Below are 24850 nucleotides of genomic sequence, written 5' to 3' on the forward strand. Positions count from 1 at the left end.
ATTTGGCAGGTCTTTTTGGGATGATATGACAAACTATAGGTTTTACATGAACTTCACTTGTGAGTGTGCATGTGCCTGTGTGTATGTGTGGGTGGATGGGGGTCAAGAACCGAATGAGATGGCAGGTATCCTGCAGAGTACGTGGAGCTGAGGGAAGACTTCTCTCAGTGCACTTAGAAAAAGAGATGATGTTTTAAAACATGAGCCCTGAATCAAAACTCACAAGAGTAGATGATCCTAAGAATAGATACAGATTTGTATTAAAGTTTCTTCTTATAAGGGTAACTTTATGTAGCATGCCTTAAAGCAAGCTGTGGCAAGAATGTATTTAATTATCATTGGTTAACAATTCTCCCAAGCAATACCAGGGGTAAAAGTTTCTGGGAACCCAGAGAAATTCATATTCCCTTTTCTGGTAATATTCCAAACACTAAAAGCAGAGTCTTCATAACCCAGCACCTGTTTCACCGTTAGCACTGGTCTGAAATTCTGCCCTTTGTTGAATGCCTTCCTATACCCTTCCAGACCCTCACCCTGCCCTTCCCCACCCTCTTCTTTGCCCCATGGGCACCAACTCCCTCCCTTCTGGTTTGGTTGGGTTTGACCTATGGGAAGCCCGGCAGGAGACTGCAGGGAGAAGGATAAAGTGCTCTGGCTCCTTCCCTGTGGGGTGGCTCTAGACTGGTTCATCCTAGATCAACAGCTCCACTCTCACAGCCCTGTCTCTAGGTTCCAGGGATTTCTCTGTCCTTGATCTCCTCAGGCTTCCTGGTGGTTTCCCCACACCTTTGTAAATAGCGCCCCTTTATCACCCTAACTTGTGTGTGCCATCTATTTCCTGCTGGGATGCTGCCTGAGAAGCCTTTTTTTGCAGCTGCCATGTTTTCATTTTCCTTCCAGGACCTCACCTTTGGGTGAAGAAAGAATCTGTTCTTTCTTTTCCCCTGCAGAATTCTGTGCAGGATTTCCCACTCCTGTGGGCCCCTTTCTGTGCATTAGTGTCTCCTGATTGTGGATGTTCTTCCTAGTGAATTTTTTATATCTCAGGAGTGGACCAAGGCCTTTGCATTTAGATTTGTCTCCTCTTTTTCTTTCCTATAAAATGGAATCACTGACTCTATTTGTTGGTTTTGTATAGCTGGAACCCTATCCTGATTTTTAATTAATTCTTAAGGATGGTTCAATCTTGTGTTCAGTGTATAGAGTGTCCTTAGCCATTTAAGAAAACATCATTGGAAAGGCTCTATGAGGATGGACTTTCCATTTAAATGCATTAAGCCTTTGTGCTGCTATTTCTCAGTTTGTCCATCCAGATCCCCCTTCTGCCTTTCCAAGGCCTCCTGCCTCTCATCTGGGTTTGGCCAACGGGAAATACTAACATGAGATCAAAGATCAAGAGGAGAAAGAGGTCAGAGGTCAGGGTATGTATGCCCTTTTAGCTAGCCCCTCTCCCATGGTTACAGCTCTTTCTGGAAACAGTTTTCTCCCCTTGCCCCATCAGCCCTTGGGTGGTATCGACTTCTCACTGTTGCTAGTAACTGTGTGCTTTACTATTTTTTGTTGACTCCCATACTTCTGTGAATAGCTCCTGCATTCAGCTCTCACCTGTTACCCCTCTGGGTGTGCTGGTCATTTCCTGCTGGAACCCTTACTGACACATGCCATTAAATGTCATTCAGGGACAGGAAGGCTGGATTTCCTGTCATGTAGATTTCAAACCATGAGATCCTATCAGCCTCAGTTAGGCAAAATTCAGAAGTCTCGCTTGGGTTCCTAACACTTCAAACCCCAGATGTTCTCTCAGGTTCATCACACATCACATGAAATTCCTAATGAAATTTCAGTCTGGACTCCAGGAATAAGCTGGATTTGGAGTCCTGAATGCTCAGGCAGTCATTTACCTTGAATACATGATTTGGAGGGAACTACGCTTGGAGACAAATGCAAAGGCATTTCTCTAGGGCTTGTTCTCTGCTCCTATCTGATTTCTTCCTCTAGTGAACTCTGCTTGTCCACACGTAGCCCACAAGGGTCATTATTTCCCCTCTAGCCTAAGAGGGGAAACTAAAAGCAGACCAAGTGGTCTCTTTGGCCCCTCTACCTCAGGCTCACAGCCAGGCCTGGAGAAAAACTGTGGTGGCTCCTTTAACGAACATTCTTTAAATGTCTGTTCAACATCCATTCAGTGGGATTGACTAGGAATGCTTTAAAATTTTATCTTGTCTTCCTTGGCATGAATGAAAACAATTTACGTTTTGTTAATTTTGTTTTAATAAAAAAGACATGTAAGTTAACTGGCTCCTTATGGATGAGCATCCGAGGCAGCTGCTCTGCTGGCCTATCAGTTAATTTGGCCTATCTGTCCCTCATCCTGGCCCTCAAGGTATTTTCTCTCAAATGGCAAGCTAATTGAAGATAAAAAGAAAAAGAGAGCTATTGTCCCAAGGATGGTCTCATTCTGCCTGCCTTCTAGAGTGGATGCCCAACCGACTGTCTTTGCCTTTATCAGAAACTACCCCATAAGAGCAGAATGAATGAGGAAACCTTGAGCTCCCCGAGAAGGGAAAATGAACACAGCCAGCCTTCTTTCTGTGGGATGTATTAGCCTAACACCATTTCGTATGGTGGGAATAAGTTGACAAGCATGGGAAACAATGCTGAGGTTGATTAAAGTACAGATGGGCAAAGGAAGACGGAAAGGAGCTCAGACAAAGGCTGGGCAGTATTTTTCCCAAGGTTTCTTTTGCCCTCCCAGCCAGTGGAGGGAAGACGAGTACCATCAGAACTGAACTGCGGGCTGAAGTGAGAGAGGGAACGCAGGCAATTAATTCATTTGCTTTGGCAGCAGCCATACGCAGTTCTGAGTTTGAACTCAAGTCTCCTTTTTGCCTTGGTATTTTTATGTTTTTTGTTGCTGTTGTTGTTGAAATGTGTGATGCTGAACTAATTCACATATGAAGGTTCCATGATTTCCATTCTCATGATAATCATTTATTAGATAAAGTGATCACGTTTAATTACCAATTCCTTGGTGGAGTCCTCCTTACTCCTCTCCCCTCCCCTTAATCATTTCATCACCATCTTGATTGATCAAGACATCTCTCACCCCTGCATGACACTTTTTTTAATCCTGCAAGGTGCTACTGCTTGAAAGGAACTATGAAGACAAGTCCACTAATGATTATTGTAAAAAGCCCAGAAAAGGTCTACTTGCTTCAGCAACCCAACCTACATCTTGGGAGGGCAGAAATGCCTTGGGAACAAAGGATAAGGAATTCTCACTGACCTAGCTTATCCAGAGTGCTGAGAAGGATCAAGTGGACTACCTACTGTGTTATCCAAAGATGCTCCAAGGAAACGAAAAGCAAGCATGAACGCTAGATTTTATTAAAATATCGGGCTTGTTATCAGGCTTCTTTTCTTTTCTCCCCTATGGTCTGCTTTTGTTTTCCTGCCATTCCGGAGGAATCCTCTCTCTACCTTATATTTTGCCACTGTCAACAAATAAAACAGGTTCTCTCTTACTCAAACAGAGAAAAAAATCCTGTTATTCTCAAGGGTTTTCCTCCCACTGCACTTTTCATAGACTAAACACTTGATTATAATTTTTGATAATGAGCTGAGGGTTGTGTTGTCTGAAGGCACAGCTTTTATTGAACAAGGCAAGCCTCGCTCATGATAACCCATCTGTGTCTCCTAAAGTGAGTTTCCCCTAATATCCAAAGAGTTGAAAGTGTCCAGAATGAAAAGAGAAATATTTGGCAACATACTAATTTAATGGAGATCCAAACATTAAAAAAGAAACAACTAAAACTCAGCATTGCTGGGAGAAGTCAAACTTCCCACAGAAGATGAAACAGATTTCATTATAAAGCCTCTATAACAAAGCCATGTCCTGCATTCATGGCCTTCCTGGACGTGAGATGGAATCTACCAACAAGCCACATTGCTTTTTCAATTTCACCTCTCTAGTCTACAATGGAAAGGATCAACTTCCAAGTGAAGCACCAAAGCTCAGAGGCCACTGGGTAACAAGAAAATGGTGTCATTTGGTTCAGCATTCGCACCTCACATTGATGGCCTTGAAAGGTGGTGGCAAAGTATGCCCTGAGACCCGTGCTAAGCTGGATGGCTTCTTCAGGTCTTTTCAGTCTGTCCAGGTCTGCCTTGTTCAGCTTAATCCTCCCTCCTTTTCTGCAGTTTAGTCCTCATTTCTTCTTGCCGGCGTCTCCAAGCAGCAATGATGGCTTCGTCGTCCATTTCTTCCTCTTGCTCTCTGTCAGTGCTTCTCCGATACTGGGATCGCCGCCCTGATGCAAACCTTCCTTCTTCCCTGTTTTCCATCTTCTCTTTCTCTCCCTCCTCTTCAGACCTCATGAAGCTCTGGGTGAATTTCCTCTTGGCTCCAAATTCAGAAAAATCTGATTTGGATGACTCTTCCACATCTTCCCAGTCCTTGGGTCTGGCCCAATTCCGATGCCGTGGTTCTGGGGACTCTTCCCCTTCACAGGGGTCAGGGGTCCGGCGGAAGAAGTAGGGCTCTGGGCTTTCCTCTTGGGAACTTGAGGTCTCACTGAACATTGACCTGGAGATCTTGTGCATCTCTCTGCCCTCTCTGGTGGAGGAAGAAGAAAACCTTGAAGTGCTTCTTACAGAGTTGCCATTTGCCTCCTGGAAGGAGGAGGTATCCTGTTCCTCTGATTGGGACTTGGAAAATTTGTAACTGGAAGATTTAGACTCTGTCTCCTGGAGCATGGAAGATCTAGTGTACTTACCTCTGGAGCTTCCAGACCAATCACTTTGGGGAGGAGATTTTTCCTCTGTCCTGAGGCTGCTGAGCCACTTATTAATACTGCTATCCACCTCATTGCCAGCTCTGCTGTCGCTTCCATATCGATCAGAGACAGCCAGCAAAGAGGAGGTGTCTGTTTCAGGTTTTTGGGAATTACTGCGTGAAGAATATCGAAAGCTTCCTATGGCACTGTCAGCATCCTCATCTCTATCACCCAAGTCACCATCCTCATCTTCCTTGACCTTCTTCTTCTTGAAAAGCGAGCTACGTTTGTTGTCTGAGGCCAGCTTCTCCATTTTGTATTCGGACATCTTATCCCTCAGCTCCATTTGCATCTCCTTCTCCTTCCGGCCAAGCTCCTTTAGGTCTACATTGTCAGCAAAGAGGCTATAAATAGGCTTGCTGGTCCCCTTCACTCTGCTCCCTGTACCTTCAGCCCTTGAGCTCAGTGTGGTATTGGAGGACAGCACAGACTGAGTGTCAGAGCTGGGTCTTGCCTGGCTTTGAGGCAGCAAGTATCCACCCAGGGAGGAGCCACTCTGTCCACTGAGCATGGAGACTTGGTCATCCCCCATGCAGCCAGCCACTGGTGCCGCCTTCATGCTTGCAACGGATGGTGAGCGGGACAACAGCAGCATTTCATTTTGCTTCTGGGCAATGGTTTCACTGACCACATTGGCAATCCAGTTCTGGATACTGGCAATGGAAATGGTGTCTCCAGGCCCCACTGGCAGGTTAGGCAGGGGTGTGGTGGGGTTGGAGGCCGGGCGTCCCCCTATGTTGTTTGCAGCCTGAGACAGGTGAGAGCGGTGGCTCTGGGTGCTGAGTATTGACTCTGTGTCCCCATCAGCACTGACTGAGGGGGCTGCAGACCAGAATGCAGACAAGGGGATGCTCCTGCTGGCAGCTGAGCTGTCCACCTCCCAGCTTCCCATGGACTGGCTCTCCTCCAGGGTCTGCCTGCTTCTTTCCAGCAGCTCCAGTCTCCGTTGCCTCTTTTTGGCCGAGACTGAGTCGTCCGTCTTGCTGAGCTCTACCACCTCCTCCTTGTTCTCACTGCCCACCTTTTTCTGATGTTTCAGCTTCCAAGCCTGATAGGCTGTCAGGCTGACATCAGAGAGATTCTTCTTCTCCCCCACTGCCTCCTCTGTGCCTTGCTCACTGCTGCTGTCTCCTGCCTCCAAGTCCTTCTTGTGAAATCCAAATTGGATTCTCTTGATCTTCCACCGTTCCAGGGCAGTGAGTTTATCCTTGTTCCTGCTGCAGAAGTTATAGAAGGAGCTGGCCTCAGAGGACACACTCTCCTCATCATCCTCTCGCACCCTGCTCCCCATCTCTGAACTTGTGTCCACCTCCTCACTCTTGTTTCTGGAGCGGTACTTCCGGGATGCTTCCTTCTCGATCTCCAGCAACCTCTGGTTCCACACGTCCCAGGTGCTCTCCGTTGACACAGAGTCAGAGCGGCCTCTCCTAGCACGATTCTGGCAGCTCATCTGCAGCTGCTGCTTCAGGACCCGTATGTCATGGCTCAGTACACTCTCTGAGACGCTGCTCTCACTCAGGGTGTGCCTCCGTCTTCTCCCCACAAAGGAGCCAGCATCGCTCTCCTCCTCCACCTCCTCCTCCTCCCTACCCCACTTCTGGTGCCCTTCGGCCTGGTACTTCTCATTTCGGCTCTGCCACTCTCGGATGATCCTGTCTACCTCCTCCTCCTCGAGCTCCTCCTCCTCCTCGTGGCCAGAGGCAGCTGAGCGCTGGTCATCTCCGCCCTGGGGGCCCTTGTCCGTGGGGAGGCCTTGCCCCTTCTTCCACTCCTCGTACAGTTTCTCCTCCTCGTCCTCGTCAATGAGGGTGACGGGCTTGGAGGCCTGGCTGGTGTTCCCCAAGGAGCCACTCAGGTGGCTGGTGACGTCATCCTCCTCCTCCACCGTGAGCGCGTGCGCTCTGGCCGCGCGCATGCTCCCTGCGTCCCCGCCCTCCTGAGAAGCGTCTGCCCGCCCCTCGCCGCCGCACTCCTCTTCTCTCTCCTCCATCAGCGCCTCGTTGAGGTCCCGGAGCTGCTTCAGGAAGCCGTCGTTGGGGTAGATGGCCCTCTTCTTGCGCACGGTCATCAAGGCGTCCAGGACAGCCATGTTGTGGAAGATCATGAGGTAGGCCACCACCAGCACTGCCGACCGGCTGATGCCCATTTCGCTGCTGACCAAGATCTTCCCTGCAAATAAAGCACACAAGCTTAGCCACTGCTGAGGGAGAGGACCTGAGATCTCAGGGAGATACCTGACGTTCCTCTTTGTTGTCCTTTTATATTGAATTTGAATTTGGATGGGATAGCGCCATAACTACAGGGGCCTCCCTCAAAGTAAAATGGAAGTATGGTTTTGATGCACTGGGCTTAAAGTGTTTACTCTGCCTTTAGTGCTCATCCAGGAAGAATGAACACCGCTGTCCTCATTTTATGGTTGGGGACACAGAGATGTCAAACAGGGCACTTTAGGCTGCTGGATGCCTGTTGGAAACGTAACCATCGTCTGAACATAGGCAGGGTTTGGGATGGGGGCAGAGGGACCTAGGCACTGTCCCCACTTTTGAAACATCAGAGTGAATTTCTGTTTTCTCCCCCATCAAACTGAGCATCAAAGGGAGGAAAGAAATAGAATAGGGGGAAAGAAGCAGACAGAAGAAAAGGAATGAGAGGCTAAGGTGAATGACTCATAGAGAGGTAGAATCTCCGTACTTGAAAGCACCACAGAAGCCACATTCTAAACTCCTGTGCTGTTCAGGGATTCTCTTTACAACATGCTTGATGCTGTGTCATCCAGCCTCTCTACTGGGATGCTTCCAGTAAAAGAGAGCATGTAGTGCCTCTCTCTCTGTCTCTCACTCCCTCCCTCTTTCCCTCCCAACCTTTCCCTTCTCTCTCTCTCTCTCTCACACACACACACACACCACTCAATATTTGGATCACTCTAAGTTTTTGAAAATTTGTTCTCCCATGAGGGCAAAGTATAAGTTTCTGTAACATGTGCTCCTGCTGTGGTATTTTGGGGTCCATAATGAATACATCTGTATGAACTGGACCTTTTATACAAAACTCCCTAAGATCAGTATCATATTCTTCTCTAAAGGTTTGTTTTCTTTTTTAGGCTATTCCATTTGTTTCAATCATTCCTCAAACACAATTTAATGTTTTCTTACTATTCTAGCCACTCTCCTCCAGCTCAAACTTTAATGTATCAGTTTTTTTTTCTTAGGAGTTTGTGTCTAGGATGGAACAAAATACTTCAGGTTTGGACTGACCCGCACAGAGTATGTATGCCCATCGTCACCCTTGTTCTGGACATGGGGATTTCACCAATGCCATCTAAGCTTGCAAGAGGGGTGGATGTGTCACACAATGAACTCAAATTGTGTTTTATATCAGTAAACCTTACAAAATTCTTTAAAAACTGTGAGTACACCAGGTCTCTCTTAACTTGTAGCATTTTTTAATCATAAAGAGACTTCACAGATTCCTTTTTTTTTTGTAGATGTCTGTTCTTATAGCCTGTGGAAACTTTTGCAAGTCTTGACTGTACCATTCCATGGATCAGCTCTCCCCTAGCCTCCCCCTCTGCTTTTCATCCTTCATAAACTTGATAAACATGCCTTCTGTGCCATTATTTGAAACAGAATGGGACTTCTGGAGGCCTTCTTCTGGGCTGTCATCAATTGATTTGCCAACAATCTTTGGGGATGTTTGTTAAAGCACTTAAGAGTCCTACTAACAATATGGGGAGAAAGAAATTGCCTTTTTATTATTATATTTTTGCATTATTTAAGGCAGGATGTTAGGCATACAAGATACTACAGATCAAGGCAAGACTTGAGGGGCCTTGAGGCCCAGTAATGCTGAAAGGCCTTTTTGCCAGGGGTCAGCAGCCATTGGAAGTGAGTGAGTAGAATCAAAGCTGCTAAAAGAGTATCTGCAGATTCACTCCCTCCTGTTCCCTCCCACCTCCAGCTCAGGGCTTAGCTATCTCTTACCAGAGATTCCCCTTGTCCATCTGACTCGGCTACAATCTGAATGGTAGTACCAAAGTCTCAATCTCTTACTTTTGGGGTGGAACATTCAGACCACCTCATATAAGGACATGACCAGCCACTTAACTTGGTCTGAGAGAGACCAGGTTGGGCACCATGCTGTTCCATGCTCTGTTCCTTGTATCTTGGGAAGCCTCCAAGGGGCCTTAGGGGCAGTCTGAGGGATAGGGGGAGGCTGGGTGGGTCACACTCTGGGCCTCCCACTACTTAGACCAGAGCACTGTGTTCTCTGTTATGCACAGTGATTTTCTGTGTTCTCTGTTACGCACAGGGACCCCATTGATGGTTGTATAGATTGTGCTCTGCACAACTCCAGCGGGCATCCTTCACATCTAAGTCAAAGCAGATTTGTTGTATTACGATGAAAATTTTCTGGCAGTAAAATGGTTTGAGGAAGGGGGCCTTTTCCTGATTCGCCAAGTCCCCCTTTTAATTAGTAGCCAGGCTAATTGTGGCAGGGGGTGAAGGTGTCCATCTAGATGTGGTTCTTCTGTTTTAAAATTTTGAGGAGTACAGGTGGCAGTGAGAACACTACACATCAGTAAGACTGGGTTCGAATTCTCTCTACCACTCTCCATACATCTTTATGGATATATGGATGCAGGCACTTGTATTGTCTCCTCCCAGTTCTTACCTCCCTTTTTGTTTTCTCCAAACTTACCTCCCTCCCCCACGTGGTAAAACACTGAAGCACTTGCCCCATTGACTCAGTTGATAGAACTCAGAGTCTGACACAGGACCAGAGTCTGCCAAACACATTCTCTCTTCAGGGTATTTGGAAATGGGACTGAGGCAGGAAATAAGCCTATAAACAGCAGTCCTATAGAGGGCCATATTCTATCTGATGTAGAAAGAGAAGATTGAAACCCAGGATCTGAGGTTGTCCAGTCCTTGCTCCCGAGCTATCCTGGGGTCAGTTAGATCGCTGTTCTTCCTGTACACCTTTTCTTTATCTTTACAATTAATGCTTCTGCTGCTTACGTGGTTTGAGATGATTTCTGCTTACTAGCAACCAAGAGAATCTTGATCATTACACAATTTCCCAGTCTGTAAAATGTAAATAATGTAAAATGTAAATAATAACATCCACCTCCTGGGGTCCTTATGATTATTATACAACATACATGGGACCTGGTGCTTCAGATGTTCCCTTCTAGTTGTTAGGAATTGACTCCAGAGCCTCCTAGAATAGAGGAAGCAAAGGAAACTAAGACCCAGGAGGTAATTACGGGAATAGTGAGAGCTTCTTCACAGTGGTGTAGAACTATCCACAAAAGCAACAATAGTGACAATAGGGTCGTTTCCCAGCCGCGCAGGGGTGCGGGTTGGGGAGGGGAGGCGAGGGAAGGGAGGGTGAGGCTGAATGGGGCTGATGGACAGCAGGCAGAGAGCAAATCGATCGTCTGGATGGCGGATCGGCCTCTGTGTATGGCCGGGACTCTATCCGGTCGGATCAAGGGTCTCAGGGCCCCGGCGGAGCTAATGCACTCGCCTGCAAGCAGGGGTGCACGCTTCTGGCAGGTCGGATCCGGCCCTCATTCAAACCAGCTAGCGCCTTCATTCAAACCGTCGACGTGCAATTTCCCAGCTCGACGCCGCGCAGAAACAGGACCGGGACCCTGCCTTCCTGTTTGGGGGCCTCTTTCCTCCCTCCCCTCTCCCTCCCCTTTCTGCCGCGTGCTTGCTCTCGCCCTTGCTCCTAGGAGGTGTTCACGCGTTTTACCCTCTGCGATCTGATTCGCCCTCCCGCGGTTGCGGCGGGCGGAGAGCGGGGCTGTGGCGTGTCTGTGCGCATTACCTACAGCGCCCGCCCCCAGCTGGCTCGCCGGGGAAGTCGGCAGGTCGGCGCCAGGTCCGAGGAAAAGCAGCGGGACAGATTCCCTCTCTCACAAAGCATTTGGCTGACACACTCAATTCCACATTGGTCAAAAGCAATACATTTTTAAAAGTGGTCGGTTTTTTTGTTTGTTTAGCATTGAAAAGGAAAGAAACAGTTTCAAATATATACACTGCATATCTTTCCATTAGAAGTTACTCTTCTTGGCCATTGGCCTTGACAGGCCAGGAATCACTAACGTTATTATGTATTCTAATAATGGCTATAACTTTTTAGTCATTTATTATGCACTAGGTGCTGTGCTGAGTTTTTTAACATACATTTTTAATTTTAATCCTCAGCAATTTTGGATTAGATATTTTTATCTTTTCTTCTGAGAAGTTCCCAGGGATACAAGAAATTGCTCAAGGTCACATGAGCTTAGCAAAGCCTGGACCCAAACCCGTTTCTTAACACCAAATCCTGAACTCTTAACTGTCAGGTTGTCTCATCTCCCACTGCATGGGCTAAAGACTCCTGGTGGAGACTTCTGGTCTATAAATTCTGCGGACTAATCCCTGTCATGTCTTACCTGGCTACAACTGTAGCCTCAGCACTGCTCTCCTCACTTCCACTCTCACTTCCCTAACTCCATTGTCTCTTCCCTACAACAGATGGAGTGAGTTTTCTAAAGCACAAGTCAGATCAATCCCCCCAATAGCTTCCCAAGGTGCTTTCAGTTTCCTTCACCGGGCTTTTAACTTCCTGTATGATCAGACTCTGCAACTCCAACCCCCATCCACTAAATTAATTCACATTGGCCCTTTGATTCCTTGAACACACCAAGCTTATTTCACCTTAGGAGCTTTGTACTAGCAGTTCCCTCAGCCAGGAAGGTCCTTCTTTCCGTTTTATTGTGGCTGCTGCCTTCTTGTCACTCAGCTTCAATGTCACCCCCTCAGAGAGGCCTTCTTGATCACCCTCTCCAAGGAGCCAGCCAGTCACTAACACATCATCCTCACTACAATTTCTGCATTGCACTTATCACTCTATGATATTTTCCATGCTTTTTTTTTCTTTTTTTAATTTTCTCTCCCCTTACTGCAGTGTAAGATTCAAAGGCCAGTGGCTTTGTCTGTCTCTTTCATCACAGTATCCCCAGTGCCTAGACCAGTGCCTGGCACATGTTTGGCCCTCAATAAATACTTATGAGATGACTGATCATCTTTCTATTCTTCTCCTCTTCTTAGAATGACAACAAACTTCGTAATACAGAAACCTCCAGACAACGCAGGTAATCAGGAGGTTTTCAAAACATTCCCTGACCCTTGCTTCTCCCCCTGGGGAATTCTAGCAGCCTGGGGCAGGCAGAACCCCCTCACCTCTGTAGGTCAGCAGGGCTTCATCGAGGAACTCGGCAGCCTTCCGGAAATGCTGGGAGATGTCCACCTCGGGGAAGTCATCCACCTCCACACCCAGGTACTGGATCTCCAGGCCAGCGTAGAATTCGGGCCCAGTGTAAACACCAGTGCCGTGTGCAGCATTCAGGATGTGGGTAATTCCCAGTCTCTTCAGTCTCCCCTTGTTCACAGCCACACTCCTAGGGGAAAAGAGGGAGGACATCTTTTCCAGAGTCAGAGCTAGAAAAGTGCATTATGCATGATTGGGAGCCAGCTTTGGTTGGGCCAGGAAGGCAGGGCAAGCGTCTCTTCTCTGTTCCCAGATGTGCTCACAAAAATGGTTATAAGAAAAAGTCAATGACTTGGCAGTGGCAAGAGAGAGAAGAGATGGGGAGCTGGGCAAGGGAGGACAGGATGAAGAAGAGAACAAGACTGATGCATAAGGAAACATTTAAATGGTCCAGAAATCCTTGGTTTAAAATCCCATGCTTTGGGAACAGACATTCAGCAAGATGCACAGGTGGTAGACAAAAAAAAATAATAATAATAAAATTATGTGTACTTTCTATTGATATGGCACACTATATTTTTCACTGTGCTTTCACATGCATCAATTTACTTTATCCTAATAATAAACTTAAGAAGTAGACAAGGCAACTATTTTTACTCCCATTTGAAGATTCTAAAAATGAATCATAGAAAGCTTATGTAACATTCTAAGACTGTGAAAGGAGAAAAAGACTGAACAAGAATGGGTGTCTTCAATTCCTAGTCCAGAGCTCTTTTTTGCTACAGCTGAATAAATGAAGCTTAGTTTGAAGAGGCCTTGAGAATAGAACTGTCCAAAAAGGAACAGAAGTTGTTACCTGGAGATGCCTGGGGTCCCCTGTGATTATGGATGTAAATGTTCCTAAGTCTACAGGTCTATTTAAGGATCACTTAGGGCTTGATGTCCAGCTCTGGGAACTGGGTTCCAGGCAACTGACCACTCCTTGGTGGAGTATGAGACCCAATGTCCATAGATACTTTCCCTACTGCCTGCCCTGGGGGTCCAAATTCCCTCCTTCACTTCTGGATATATGTACGATCAAATCGGGAGAACATCTCATTATGTAATCAACGGATCAGCCAAAATTAGTTTCACCGATTAACATACTGGTACCAATTATTTGCTGGCAAGGCCCTGAAGAAATAGGACATGAGTGAGTTGTTTTTATTTTTCTGGAAACCACTGATAAACTTTTAAAAAATAATGTCTTGATTATAAAACTTATAAATATTTATTATAGGAAAACTGCACAAGACAAAAAAATTCTAAAGATGACAATAAAAATTACTTGTAAAACCACCTCCCAGAGACAGCTACTAGAAAGGGTAAAGGGGTATTTTAATATGTCTGTTAGCGTTTGTCGTGCTTTATTAAAAGCCCCCATTTTGAGACTTCATAGCCTCCCTGGAAATATTTTTAAAGGCCCAAATTGGTTCTTCAAGATGTGGTTGGCAGAGCTGGTTTTCTTTATTTAAAAAAAAAAAGTAGTCCCATTGTTTAGAAGCAACAGAATGTTTCAGCCTTAAAGCTTTAGGTTATTCAAAGAAAAGGGACTGTTAACAATATAATACATAATCTTACTGATAGCTTTTTCTTCTGCAAGGATTTAGGAGTTACTGAAAGCACCATCCAGAAAAATAAGTGACATAATATGCTTTGAATCTACTGTCTTATTTCCCAAAATGCTTATTGTGAGTAAGAAGCCTTCCACGGGTAAAAAGAAAACACTGGAAGTTAATACAAACAGGAAAAAAACAGGAAGCTGCACTCAGTCTATACTCTCAACAAACAGAGCAAAGTATCAGCATGGGGTGGGGCATTTTTTTGTCTGAGCTTAGTTCTGAGTCAATTAAAATGTTTTTGTTTTTTTCTGTTTTGCAAAAAGTCACAATAATATAACTTTAAAAGTCTCTGAAAATATTTATTGTCTACAGCCTAGAAGATGAAAGGAAAGTAACTATTATTCTTGGTTTGTTTTGAGGTTATTTACTTAGGGCTAAGAACCTCATTTTTCTTGAGTCCCAAAAGTAATTACATAGTCAAGAAAAATGTAACCCATATACTTCAAAACATATGAATGATGTAAAATTTTATTATGCACACTAATTTCTAAGAAAGGATATCTCTGGCATCAGTGTAGCTGGGATAAGCCAGATAACTGATGTATATAGACAAATCTTTCTCCTAAATGGGTTTTATAAAAGCAAACAAACAAAAATTTTTTCTTTAAAGAAAAGAAACAAAAAACACCTCCTGGAGAGAAGTAATGTTAACATTATATCACATTTCTTTCTAGTTTGTTGTCTGTGCAAAAGCATTTACACAAAGATACATCTATATATTACCAAACTATCATCATATAGTATCTTTTGTAACCTCCTTTTTCCTCTTACTATATGTGAACATTTTCATATGTTGGTAACTATGCATGCAATCAGTATTGTTGATGGCTCTGAGTGTCCTGTACTCCAATGAGATAGATGGTGGTAACAGCTGGGGATGTGTTGGTTAGACTCTGGGGCAAGAAGGGAGGCCCAAAGAAGCATCTGGAGTGGCTCAGAGGGTGAGTGTGTAAGCGATCTCACCAGCATCCTGCCTGGTTATCTCTGTGTGCCGGGGGGGCAGGTGCCCTTCTTCCAGTCTGGTGTGGGGCGAATGGTCAGCCAGCCAGCCAGCCAGCATCAGCTTGCTGAATGGAGCCCTTGGCGCCTTTGTTGAGAATTGAGGGAGTTTCCTCTCTCTCAGGCTGTAACCAGAGAGGTAGGACAAAGGGTCATGACCCTTAGGAGACAGACTCACTTCTCAGCAATAAAGACGTTGGGCCAGACCTCATCCACCTCATTCCAGGGGGTCTCGTGGCGATCCTGGACCAGGGCCCGCTGCAGGTCCAGGACACAGGGAGTATTGTAGAGGCTGGTGTCATCCATCTTTTCCTTGACGCGGTTGTACAGGTCCTCCACCAGCAGCTGCTCGGCGGACTCCAGCATGCCTGGGCAATCTGGGTCTGCTCTGATCCCAGGCGGCTTGAGTTCTAGAAGGGACAGGCAGCATCCTCATTAAAGGATCAGGAACCCGTGGCCTTCCCTGCTCCTTGGGAGAACCTAGTTTTGGACAATTTGTTGCCTGAACCCTGGGTACAGGCTGAAGTGCCAGCAGGATCCACCAGGAAGGACTTAATGAGGCCAGGGGACACTCTGCTTTGGCCTGGATCAGCAGCAGTATGTGTCGGTGTGGGTAAGGGGAACCCACTCCCTACCCCCTCCCATGTTTTCTCTCAAGCTGTCTGATTCATACTTACAACTCTCACTATGCCTGGGACCAAGTGGATGCTCAGAAACATTCACTGAATAAATAAACGATATTCTTTCATAACATAATTCACTCTATATATGACATGCAAATAGCCCTGGGAAAAGTAAAACCTTCATCAGTTGTTTATGCACTATATCACCTGCTAATACACATTTAATTTATTTATGTTGTTTATTGTCTTCTTCACCCTGCTAGAATATAAGTGCTTGTGATTCTCAGCTTCTCAGCTCTCAGACAGGTGGCAAAATTTACCACGACCTCTGATGCCAGTCTCAAAACAGGACTCTGGGCTCTTCTGTCCAATGGGTCAGAAAGGCTCAAATTCAAAATGAACCCAAATTCTGACTCACCCACATCTGGGGTGAACCTTTATCTCCTCTTACTAATATATTTGCTCAAATATTTTGGGAAAGTGAGATGCTGTCTTCTCTTCTCCCTCCTCCCCATGCGTACTCTAGTTTGCAAACCTAACTCAAGATGTCCCTTTGAATAGAACTCTCTGGATGCTTCTAGTCATTTCCTGGGTTCTAAGGTCTGTGCCTCTGGCAGGAGCTTTCCTCAGACTCTAAGTTAACCAGAAAACTGGATGGGAGGGGCTAGGGCAGTTTCTCACACCTGAAGCTGCATCCTTGTCTGGGGGCTAGAAATGTGTTCGCAAGTTTTCCACCCATCCCAGGATGGTTGATGAGGAGGACTTGGTAGAACTGCCTTTAAGGATTTGGAGCTACTACTCTTAATGTGATGAGAAGCACACTCACACCTTCCAGTGGGCCCCCTCCCAGGGTCTGCAGATGACCCTTGGACACTCCGTGCTCCCACCTGGCTTCTGATTGTATTACCTTCCTTGATGATCTGTTTGGCTGCAACAGCCGAAGAGAGGTGAATGGGCTCCATGAAAATGCTTTCTGTTTCTGCTTCTGAAACCATTGAGTACCTAGGAAAAGAGAGTGTTCACATGAGATGACCCCGCACAGCATGTGAATGGAAAGCATTCTTTTTAGAGGGGAAATGTGGATATGATTATAGCCACAAGTGGTAAATGTGGAGAGATAAAGGGAAGGTCTTTCTAAGTTTGGGGAACCCAAGGGTGCAAAACACTGGGCATTCTGTGGCTCAGTTGCCCATCTTATGAATCTCACTATTTATTTTTAGTATTGTCTTATTTTCATTTCTAGTGCTTATTTGTAGGTTAATATTTCACTAATATGTATTGAATAAAGTCAAAATCTTTCATTTTTTAAACAAGGCATTAAATCAGGGAAGTGTCTTTCCAAGTTGATGCAAAAGGGTGGGTTTCCACACAGTGGGTCATGTCATCACCGCATAGCTTGGCTACACAACTGCTCAGTCCAGCCTTTTGCTTTAGATTTTTTTTTTTTATTGAGATTGTTCACATTCCATACAATTATCCAGAGATCCAAAGTGTGCAGTCAGTTGCCCATGGTTCCATCATACAGCTGTGCATCCATCACCACAATTTTTTTTGAATTTTTAGAACATTTTCATTACTCCAGAAAAGAAATAAAGACCAAAAAAAAAAAAAAAAAAAAAGGAAACTTAAATCCTCCCATACCCCTAACCACCCCACTCCATTATTGACTCGTAGGATAGGATGATAGTACATTTGTTACTGTTGATGAAAGAATGTTAAAATACTATAACTGTAGTATATAGTTTGCAATAGGTATACTTTTCTCCCTATGTGCCCCTCTATTATTAACTTCTAGTTATAGTGTCATACATTTATTCTAGTTCATGAAAGGGATTTCTAATATTTGTACAGTTAATCATGGACATTGCCCACCACAGGATTCACTGTTTTATACATGCCCATCTTTTAACCTTTAACTTTCCTTCTGGTGATATACGTGACTCTGAGCTTCCCCTTTCCACCACATTCACACACCACACAGCACTGTTAGTTATTCTTACAAAGTGCTACCGTCACCTCTGTCCATTTTCAAACACTTAAGTTCAACCTAGTTGAACATTCTGCTCATAATAAGCAACTGCTCCCCATTCTTTAGTCTTGTTCTATATCCTGGTAACTTACATTTCGTGTCTGTGAGTTTACAGATTATAATTTGTTCAAGTGAGACCCTGCAGTATTTCCCCTTATGTGTCTGACATTTCACTCAATGTAGTGTCCTCAGGGTTTCTTCATCAACCCCTTTTTTTTTAAGATGGTTTTGTTCACGCACCATACATTCCATCCTAAGTAAACAATTGATGGTTCCCTGAATAGTCAGGTATTTATGTATTCACCACCCTCACCACTATCAATATAAAGACATCTCCATTTCTTCCACAAAGGAGGAGGCAGAGTCAAAGGAGGTAGAGAGACAAAAAGAAAAGAAAAAAGAAAGAGAAACAAAACAAAATAGAACAAAACATGACAGCTAGGAAGCAACAAAAGGAAAGATAACATTGAACTAAAGTAGAATACAGAGTCAGACAACATCACCAGTGCCAAGAGTCCCATACCCCTCCCTTATGTGCCCCTCTTATATGCATTTAGCTTTGGTATATTGCTTTTGGTACATTAAAGGAAGCATAATACAATGTTTCTGTTAATCATAGTCTCTAGTTTGCATTGATTCTATTTTTCCCCAATATCATCCTATTTTTAACACCTTCCAAGGTTGACATTCATTTGTTCTTCCTCATGTAAAAACATATTGGTACATTTTTTTCACATTTGTTGCGCACTCTAGGTTTCACTGAGTTATACAGTCCCAGTCTTTATCTTTCTTCTTTCCTTCTGGTGTCCCACACGCTCCTAACCTTCCTCTTTCAACCATACTCACAGTCATCTTTGTTCAGTGTATTTACATTGCTGTGCCAACCATCACTCAAGATTGGGTTCCACACCTCTCACTCCTGTCTTTTCCTATCTGTAATGCTCCCTTTAGTATTTCCTATAGAGCAGGTATTTGTTCACAAACTCTGTCATTGTGACAAATATTCAGAGAATATTTTAAGCTCTCCCTCATTTGAAGGACAGTTTTGCTGGATATAGGATTCTTGATTGGTGATTTTTCTCTGTCAGTATCTTAAATATATCATCCCACTTCCTTCTTGCCTCCATGGTTCTACTGAGAAATCCACACATAGTCTTATCAAGCTTCCGTTATGTGTGTTGGATCGCTTTTCTCTTGCTGCTTTCAGGATTCTCTCTTTGTCTTTGACATTTGATAATCTGATTATTAAGTGTCTTGGCATAGGCCTATTCAGATCTGTTCTGTTTGGGGCATGCTGCACTTCTTGGATCTGTAATTTTATGTCTTTCATAAGAGATGGGAAATTTTCGTTGATTATTTCTTCTATTATTGCCTCTGTCCCTTTTCCCTTCTCTTCTTCTGGGACACCCATGACACGTACATTCATGAATTTCATATTGTCATTCAATTCCCAGAGACATTGCTCATATTTTTCCATTCTTCTCCCTATCTGTTCTTTTATGTGTAGGATTTCAGGTGTCTTGTTCTCCAATTCCTGAGTGTTTTCTTCTCCGTCTTGAGATCTTCTGTTGTATGTCTCCATTGTGTCTTTCATCTCTTGTGTTGTGCCTTTCATTTCCATAGATTCTGTCAGGTGTTTTTTCGAACTTTCGATTTCTACCTTTTATTTGCCCAGTATTTTCATTATACACTTCATCTCTTTTGCCATATCTTCCCTAAACTTTTTAAATTGATTCAGTGTTAGTTGTTTCAATTCCTGTATCTCAGTTGAAGTGTAAGTTTGTTCCTTTGACTGGGCCATAAGTTCATTTTTCTTAGTGTAGGTTGTAGTTTTCTGTTGTCTAGGCATCTGGTTTCCTTGGTTACCCCAATCAGGTATTCCCAGACCAGAATGGTCTCAGATCTGAGAAAGGGGCAATATTCAGTATCAGGTCTCCCTGAGGTGTGTCTCAGAAGATTGACATACCCTGTGAGGCCTCAATCCGCTGTGCTTTTCCTAACCTGTCCAGCAGGTGGTGCCTGTCAGCCTGTAGCTCCTGACTGGTATAAGGAGGTGTGGCCCCCTTAGTCCTCAGTTTCTGTTTTGGCTGTTTTCCCCCAGGCTCTGGGGTCTGGTTCTGAATGGGAGGCCAGTAGTAGGGCTGGGCACCACCTCCTTCCCCTTAGGGAAGATACACCCCCTAGTGAGTTTTCATTTGCATTTAAATAGGCTCTTTATCTCTCTGACTCTGCTGTCTCCACACTTGTCTGGGTCAGAGAGCTACAAACTGAAAATGGCTACGGTTTTCTCCACTGAGCCGCCCAGGTTGATGAGAGAAAAAGGGACAGAAAGCCCCCCTTCAGGACCAGTCCATGGTCTCCCCAGCTTCACCCAGTGGCCAGAGTAAGCAACTAGTCCTCTGGGCTCCTCCTCCCGGCACAGAGAAGTCCGCCGGCTCTTTCAGGTCAGTCATCACTAAAAGCTTCTGTCTGCTTGTTGGGGATTTGTAGCTTATATTGAGCAGTCCACGTTTGTTAATCAAAACCCCAGTTGGAGCTGGACTGAGATATATGCACTTGTTCAGAGAGTGCTGCTCTCTATCACAGTGAGGTTTTCCAGTTTGGGCTGCCGTGGGGGAGGGGCTCTTGGCATTGGTCCACAGTCTTTACTTACAGATTTTATGCTGCAATCTCTGGCATTGCTCCCAATCCAGGTTGGTATATGATGTGTGGACAGTCACGTTTGTCTCCCAGTAGTTATTCCAGATTATTTTACTTGGTGTTCCTGATTGTTTATTAGTTGTTCCAGGGTGACTAACTAACTTCCACTCCTCTCTATGCTGCCATCTTCTTTCTCCCTGCTGTACATTTTATTTTATTTTATTTTTCATTTTTTATTGAGATATATTCACATACCATGAAGTCATACAAAACAAAGCATACATTCAATTGTTTACAGTACCATTATATAGTTGTGCATTCATCGGCTTTACATTTTATGCAGAAACTGTGGGCAGTATGATACTGCTCTTTGTCCATTATTTCTCCCCAACCCTGGGCCTGAAGTCTGTACCTCCATGTTTTAATAAATCTTTATAGCAGTTTTAGGTTTACAGAAAAAATTGCACAGAAAGTACAAAGGGTTTCCCCATATACCCCCTCTCCTCTGCCCCCTTCCCTACAAACAATTCCTCCTATTATAACATCTTGCATCATTTGTGTGATAGATTTGTAAAAAATTGATGAACCAATATTAATTACATTATTAGTTACCAAAGTCCATAGTTTACATTAGGGTTCGCTGTTTGTGTTGTACAGTTCTGTGGGTTTTGGCAAATGCGTAATGCCATATAGCCACCGTTATGGTATCACACAAAAGAGCTTCACTCCCCTAAAAGGGCCCTGTGCTCTACCTATTCAAACTTTGAACTCCTGGAAATCACTTATCTTTTTACTATCTCTATAGTTTTGCTTTTTTCCAGATGTCATGTAGCTGAATCATACATTATGTAGCATTTTCAGACTTGATTCTTTAAATTAGCAATATATATTTAAGGTTCTTCCTTAATGTATTTTTGTGGCTTGATAGCTCATTTTTTTTTTTTAAATCACTGAATAATGTTCCACTGTATGGATGTCCCACAGTTTGTTTGTTTATCCATGTCCACCTATTTTCAGACTGTGTTGGCACCCATGGAGTGTCAATTGCTGTTTAATGGCATGATCCTCTAGGTTGTGGAGGGAAAAGGGTATGCTTGTGGTTGGGAGGAATCCACTGGGGTGGCCTACTTTCTTTCCTATGTTCCCACCCTTGGATGTCCTACTTCTCATTTTTCTCTTGTCCTCTGTTCTTCTGGGGTACTGATACTATAGGATATCCCTGACTGTGCCTCTACCAGGGTTTGCTGGGCTGGTGGGCTGGGTAGGCTGCCACTATTCCTTCCATACGCCACATATCTCTTCCCTGACCTCTGCCTTTCATTGTACCATATACCTATCCTTTGTGGCATTTCTGTAGATGCAATTTTACATTTATTTATGAGATCTTTCCTAAACATCTCTCTCCTATACTAGACCATACCCTCTATGAGGTTGAATTTTTTGCTGATCATTGTATTTATGACACCTAATGTTTGGCACAGAATAAATGCTTAATAGATATTTTTGGATCTACTGACTGAAGGAATTGGTCTCACCAGCACCATATTTAGGGGAATGTGGCAGTTACAACAATCAGCAGTAAGTATTTATCAATTACTTGCTACATGCTCATCATTTCATTGAGACACCAGTAACAAGCCCAGACAAAACTACAGCTCTTTCTCTATTTGTCCTTGCCCACTCTCTGGCCAAGATGTGTACAATCTCTGAGGCCTATAATGATGACCAGAAATTTTTTCTTAAGGCAGGTGAAAGATGGTCACAAATCTGTAGCCCTGCTGTCATGGAGAGGTTGGATTCATGTTCTACTTCCTCTGAATCTGGATGGGTGGTCCCTATGGCTGCTTTGATCAATAGAAGATGGAGAAAGTAACACTGTGCCTCTTTGGAAGACCAAGCCTCAAGGGCAGAGTCCCCTTCCTGGCTCTTAGCAGTCTCTTCCTGGGCTGCCATATAAGAAGTCTGACTACTCTAAGACCACCAAGTTGGAAAGGCCGTTGGCCCACAGTGCCCGCTGAGCTCCCAGCCAACAGCCAGTGCTAACTTGCCAACCATGTAAGTTAGATGTGGATCCTCCAACCTGTCAAACCACCCCAGCTGAAGCCACATGAAACAGAGACAAGCTCCCGAGTCAAGTCTTGTCCAAATGCCTGACTCACAAAAAGGGGAGCAAAGTAAAATTGTTGTCTTAAGTCATTAAGTTTGGGGGTAATTCGTTAAGCAGTAATAGATGACAGGAACAGTGTTCTGCCAAGGTGTAAGACATGAGCTCTGAGCAGATGCTAGGGAACTGTTCTCCCTAATAGTAGTAAAGAACATAATAAATATTGGTGATTGGCCCAAACTTGTGGAGGTTGGGAAATAACAACAACATAACACCAATATGGGAGAACAAGTCCTGCCTCTAAACCAGAGTCCAGGACACCAGACCTGGGGCATGCTGAGCCCAGGGTTTAGGGCAGTTGGTTCTCAAGTAACTATGTTTCATAAAACTAAAGTCACAGCCTTAAATTTTACATAAAGTTGAGTAATTTCACCAATATTTTAAAGGAATTAAAAAATTATTTTGTTTACAATAAGATATTGTTTGAGAATATTAATAAATTAATTTTATTTATTGAGTCAGTTTGACATAAAATGAGGTTTGGGGGCAAAGCCCCACAAAGTCTTGAGAGGGTAATTAGCTGAGAATTCTTGGCTGTCTCTGGTGCTTGTAAGGCCCACCTCCTCACACAGCCCCTCATTTCTCTTCAAGGTCATTTTCCTTTGTTCCTCCTCGGGCCTTCAGGGCTCTGCATTCTGAGGAGGTTTTCTCACATCTGTCATCAGTATTCCAAGCAACTGACACAAGCTGCAAAGTGACAGAAGAGGAGCCCACACCTGTCAGGTGTGGAGAGAGGCCCAGGAAGGAACTCAGCAGGTGGTGGGCCCCATCCAACCTGGGAAATTCCGTCTGGAGCCTTTTGTTATGCCACTTCCCCTCAGTCTAGTCAATTTCAGATTGTGTGGATTTCGTTTTATGTGACAAATACTGGGGACTGAGAATCTGCCCTAAATAAATGCACCTAAGCTCTGAGGCTGTGGGAGAATTTTGAAATTAAAATTTGAGAACAGAAATTACTGGGAAACCTGCTCCTTTCTTGTGGGTGGGTAAAGATTGAACTTGGGCTAATTAGTCTGTGACTCTGAGAACTCATGTGTGACATTCTCCCCAGTTACAGTGTGGGAAAGTGGACAGCATTATGATTGAGAAAAGGGGAGTAAGAACAGCTCTCCCCCATCCCTGCCACACAATGTTTCTGTCCTTGGCTGCTGAGGTTGAAATGTGAACAATAGTGAACTAAGGTCAACATTATCCAGTAGGATGTAGATTACAAGTATTTTTATGAGTTAACTGCTCTCTGGGGAGATGAAAACTGAATAGTAATAAAGCTGTTTTGCCACAGACATGGCTTGTTGGAGGAAGTAAAAGGACCTGCGTGGAGAGCAATGTTCAGTATGGAGGAGCTGCTCCCTCAGTTTCCACGGAGAAGCAGAATTGCAGAGAAAGGAGGAAGGAGGGAGAGACCTGAAAACTGACCTTGTTTGCATTTGCAAGGTCAGTGATATGGTGGTCCTGGAGGTTTGATTTATGACCACGTCTATGCCCCAACTAGTAGAGCTGAGACGAGTGAGATGACACTTACACCCTGATTAGAAAGCAGCAAGGGATGGTGGTTCAAGACAAGGAGAGAGAAAGAGGATCTAGGATCGATACACACCTCATCAGAGGATCAGGAAGCAGCAGCTGAAAAGCCTTGAGGATGAATTGAAAGAGAAACAATAAAGAAGAGCTTGATAGACTAAGTAACCACAAGAAGGGGACTGGTGTAGTTTTCTTTAAACCTGTGTTTTTCAAAATTGCGGACTGTGACCCATTAGTGTATCAGAAAATCAATTCAATAGATCATGCCAAGCATTTGGAAAAAAAGAAAAAAGAAAGAAATAGAAGAGCACAGTCCATCGTAAGGTTAAGTATAGTTTTGTGAAACTTTTAAAAATTTATACATATATGTATATAGGTTCTGAGTTGAGATGTAAATGATATGCCTACTGTGGATGACATTCAGCAAAGTTTAAACCCCACGGCTTTAAGCCAGTTGTCAGGCTGGCAAGACACAGAATGGAGTGGAATTGGGGGTTCTTCCACGCAAACCCTCCGATAGCTGTTCACTTCCAGTTGACGCCCTTAGAAGTGAAATGGGCATAGAAGCCCAGTAGGGGGTGTCTTTCTTGGCTTGGCTTCTGAGCCACCTCTCATTGTTCATAGTCACTTCAGGGCAAGTGACCCCACACAGGCAAAGTTCAGGCTCCAAGGAAGGAGGGAAGTCTGTAAACTAAAGAAAATCGAATTTTAGTAAGCTTCTTTGAGCAGGCTTAGTGAAAGCGCCAAGGCAGAAACATCTTCATAAAAAAGAGAAAGCGTCAATAGGAGGAGCCAATTCCCAAGAAAACTCGGTAAGAACACACAAATTACACTTCAGGCCCCCCATCTCCGGCCCCACCCACCACCACATACACAGATGCTGGTTGTGGGAAGGAAAGGGAAGCACAGTTATGGAACTGCACAGACAATTGAGGGGGAAAATGCCACTGCCAAGGAGGAGTTCTATAAATGCAAAGGATGAAAAATTCAGACCTGAAAAGCCAAAGCAAGAATTGGACTTTGACTTGGAAAGATATAAAGGAAATGGAAAAACATTCTTTAAATCAGAGACAAGAAAAGGAAAAAGGAGTCATTCCTTTATTTAAACAGAAAGA

General features: G+C 44.3%; 1 protein-coding gene across 3 annotated transcripts in view; it reads right to left on the minus strand.

Moving 5' to 3' along the window:
- Nucleotides 1-2596: 2596 nt before the first annotated feature.
- STYXL2 (serine/threonine/tyrosine interacting like 2) overlaps nucleotides 2597-24850 on the minus strand; it is a 30500-nt gene continuing 8246 nt past the window's right edge. For all 3 annotated transcript variants that reach the window (XM_037813107.1, XM_037813089.1, XM_037813099.1), the window contains exons 3-6: nucleotides 16289-16383; nucleotides 14937-15168; nucleotides 12071-12288; nucleotides 2597-7004 (exon numbers count right to left, since the gene is read on the minus strand). In XM_037813107.1, the coding sequence (XP_037669035.1) occupies nucleotides 4177-7004; nucleotides 12071-12288; nucleotides 14937-15168; nucleotides 16289-16383 (3373 nt within the window). In that variant the 3' untranslated portion in view covers nucleotides 2597-4176. The remainder of the gene's footprint in view (nucleotides 7005-12070; nucleotides 12289-14936; nucleotides 15169-16288; nucleotides 16384-24850) is intronic.

The sequence above is a fragment of the Choloepus didactylus genome, chromosome 2, assembly GCF_015220235.1.
Source record: "Choloepus didactylus isolate mChoDid1 chromosome 2, mChoDid1.pri, whole genome shotgun sequence".
NCBI classification, from domain to species: domain Eukaryota; kingdom Metazoa; phylum Chordata; class Mammalia; order Pilosa; family Megalonychidae; genus Choloepus; species Choloepus didactylus.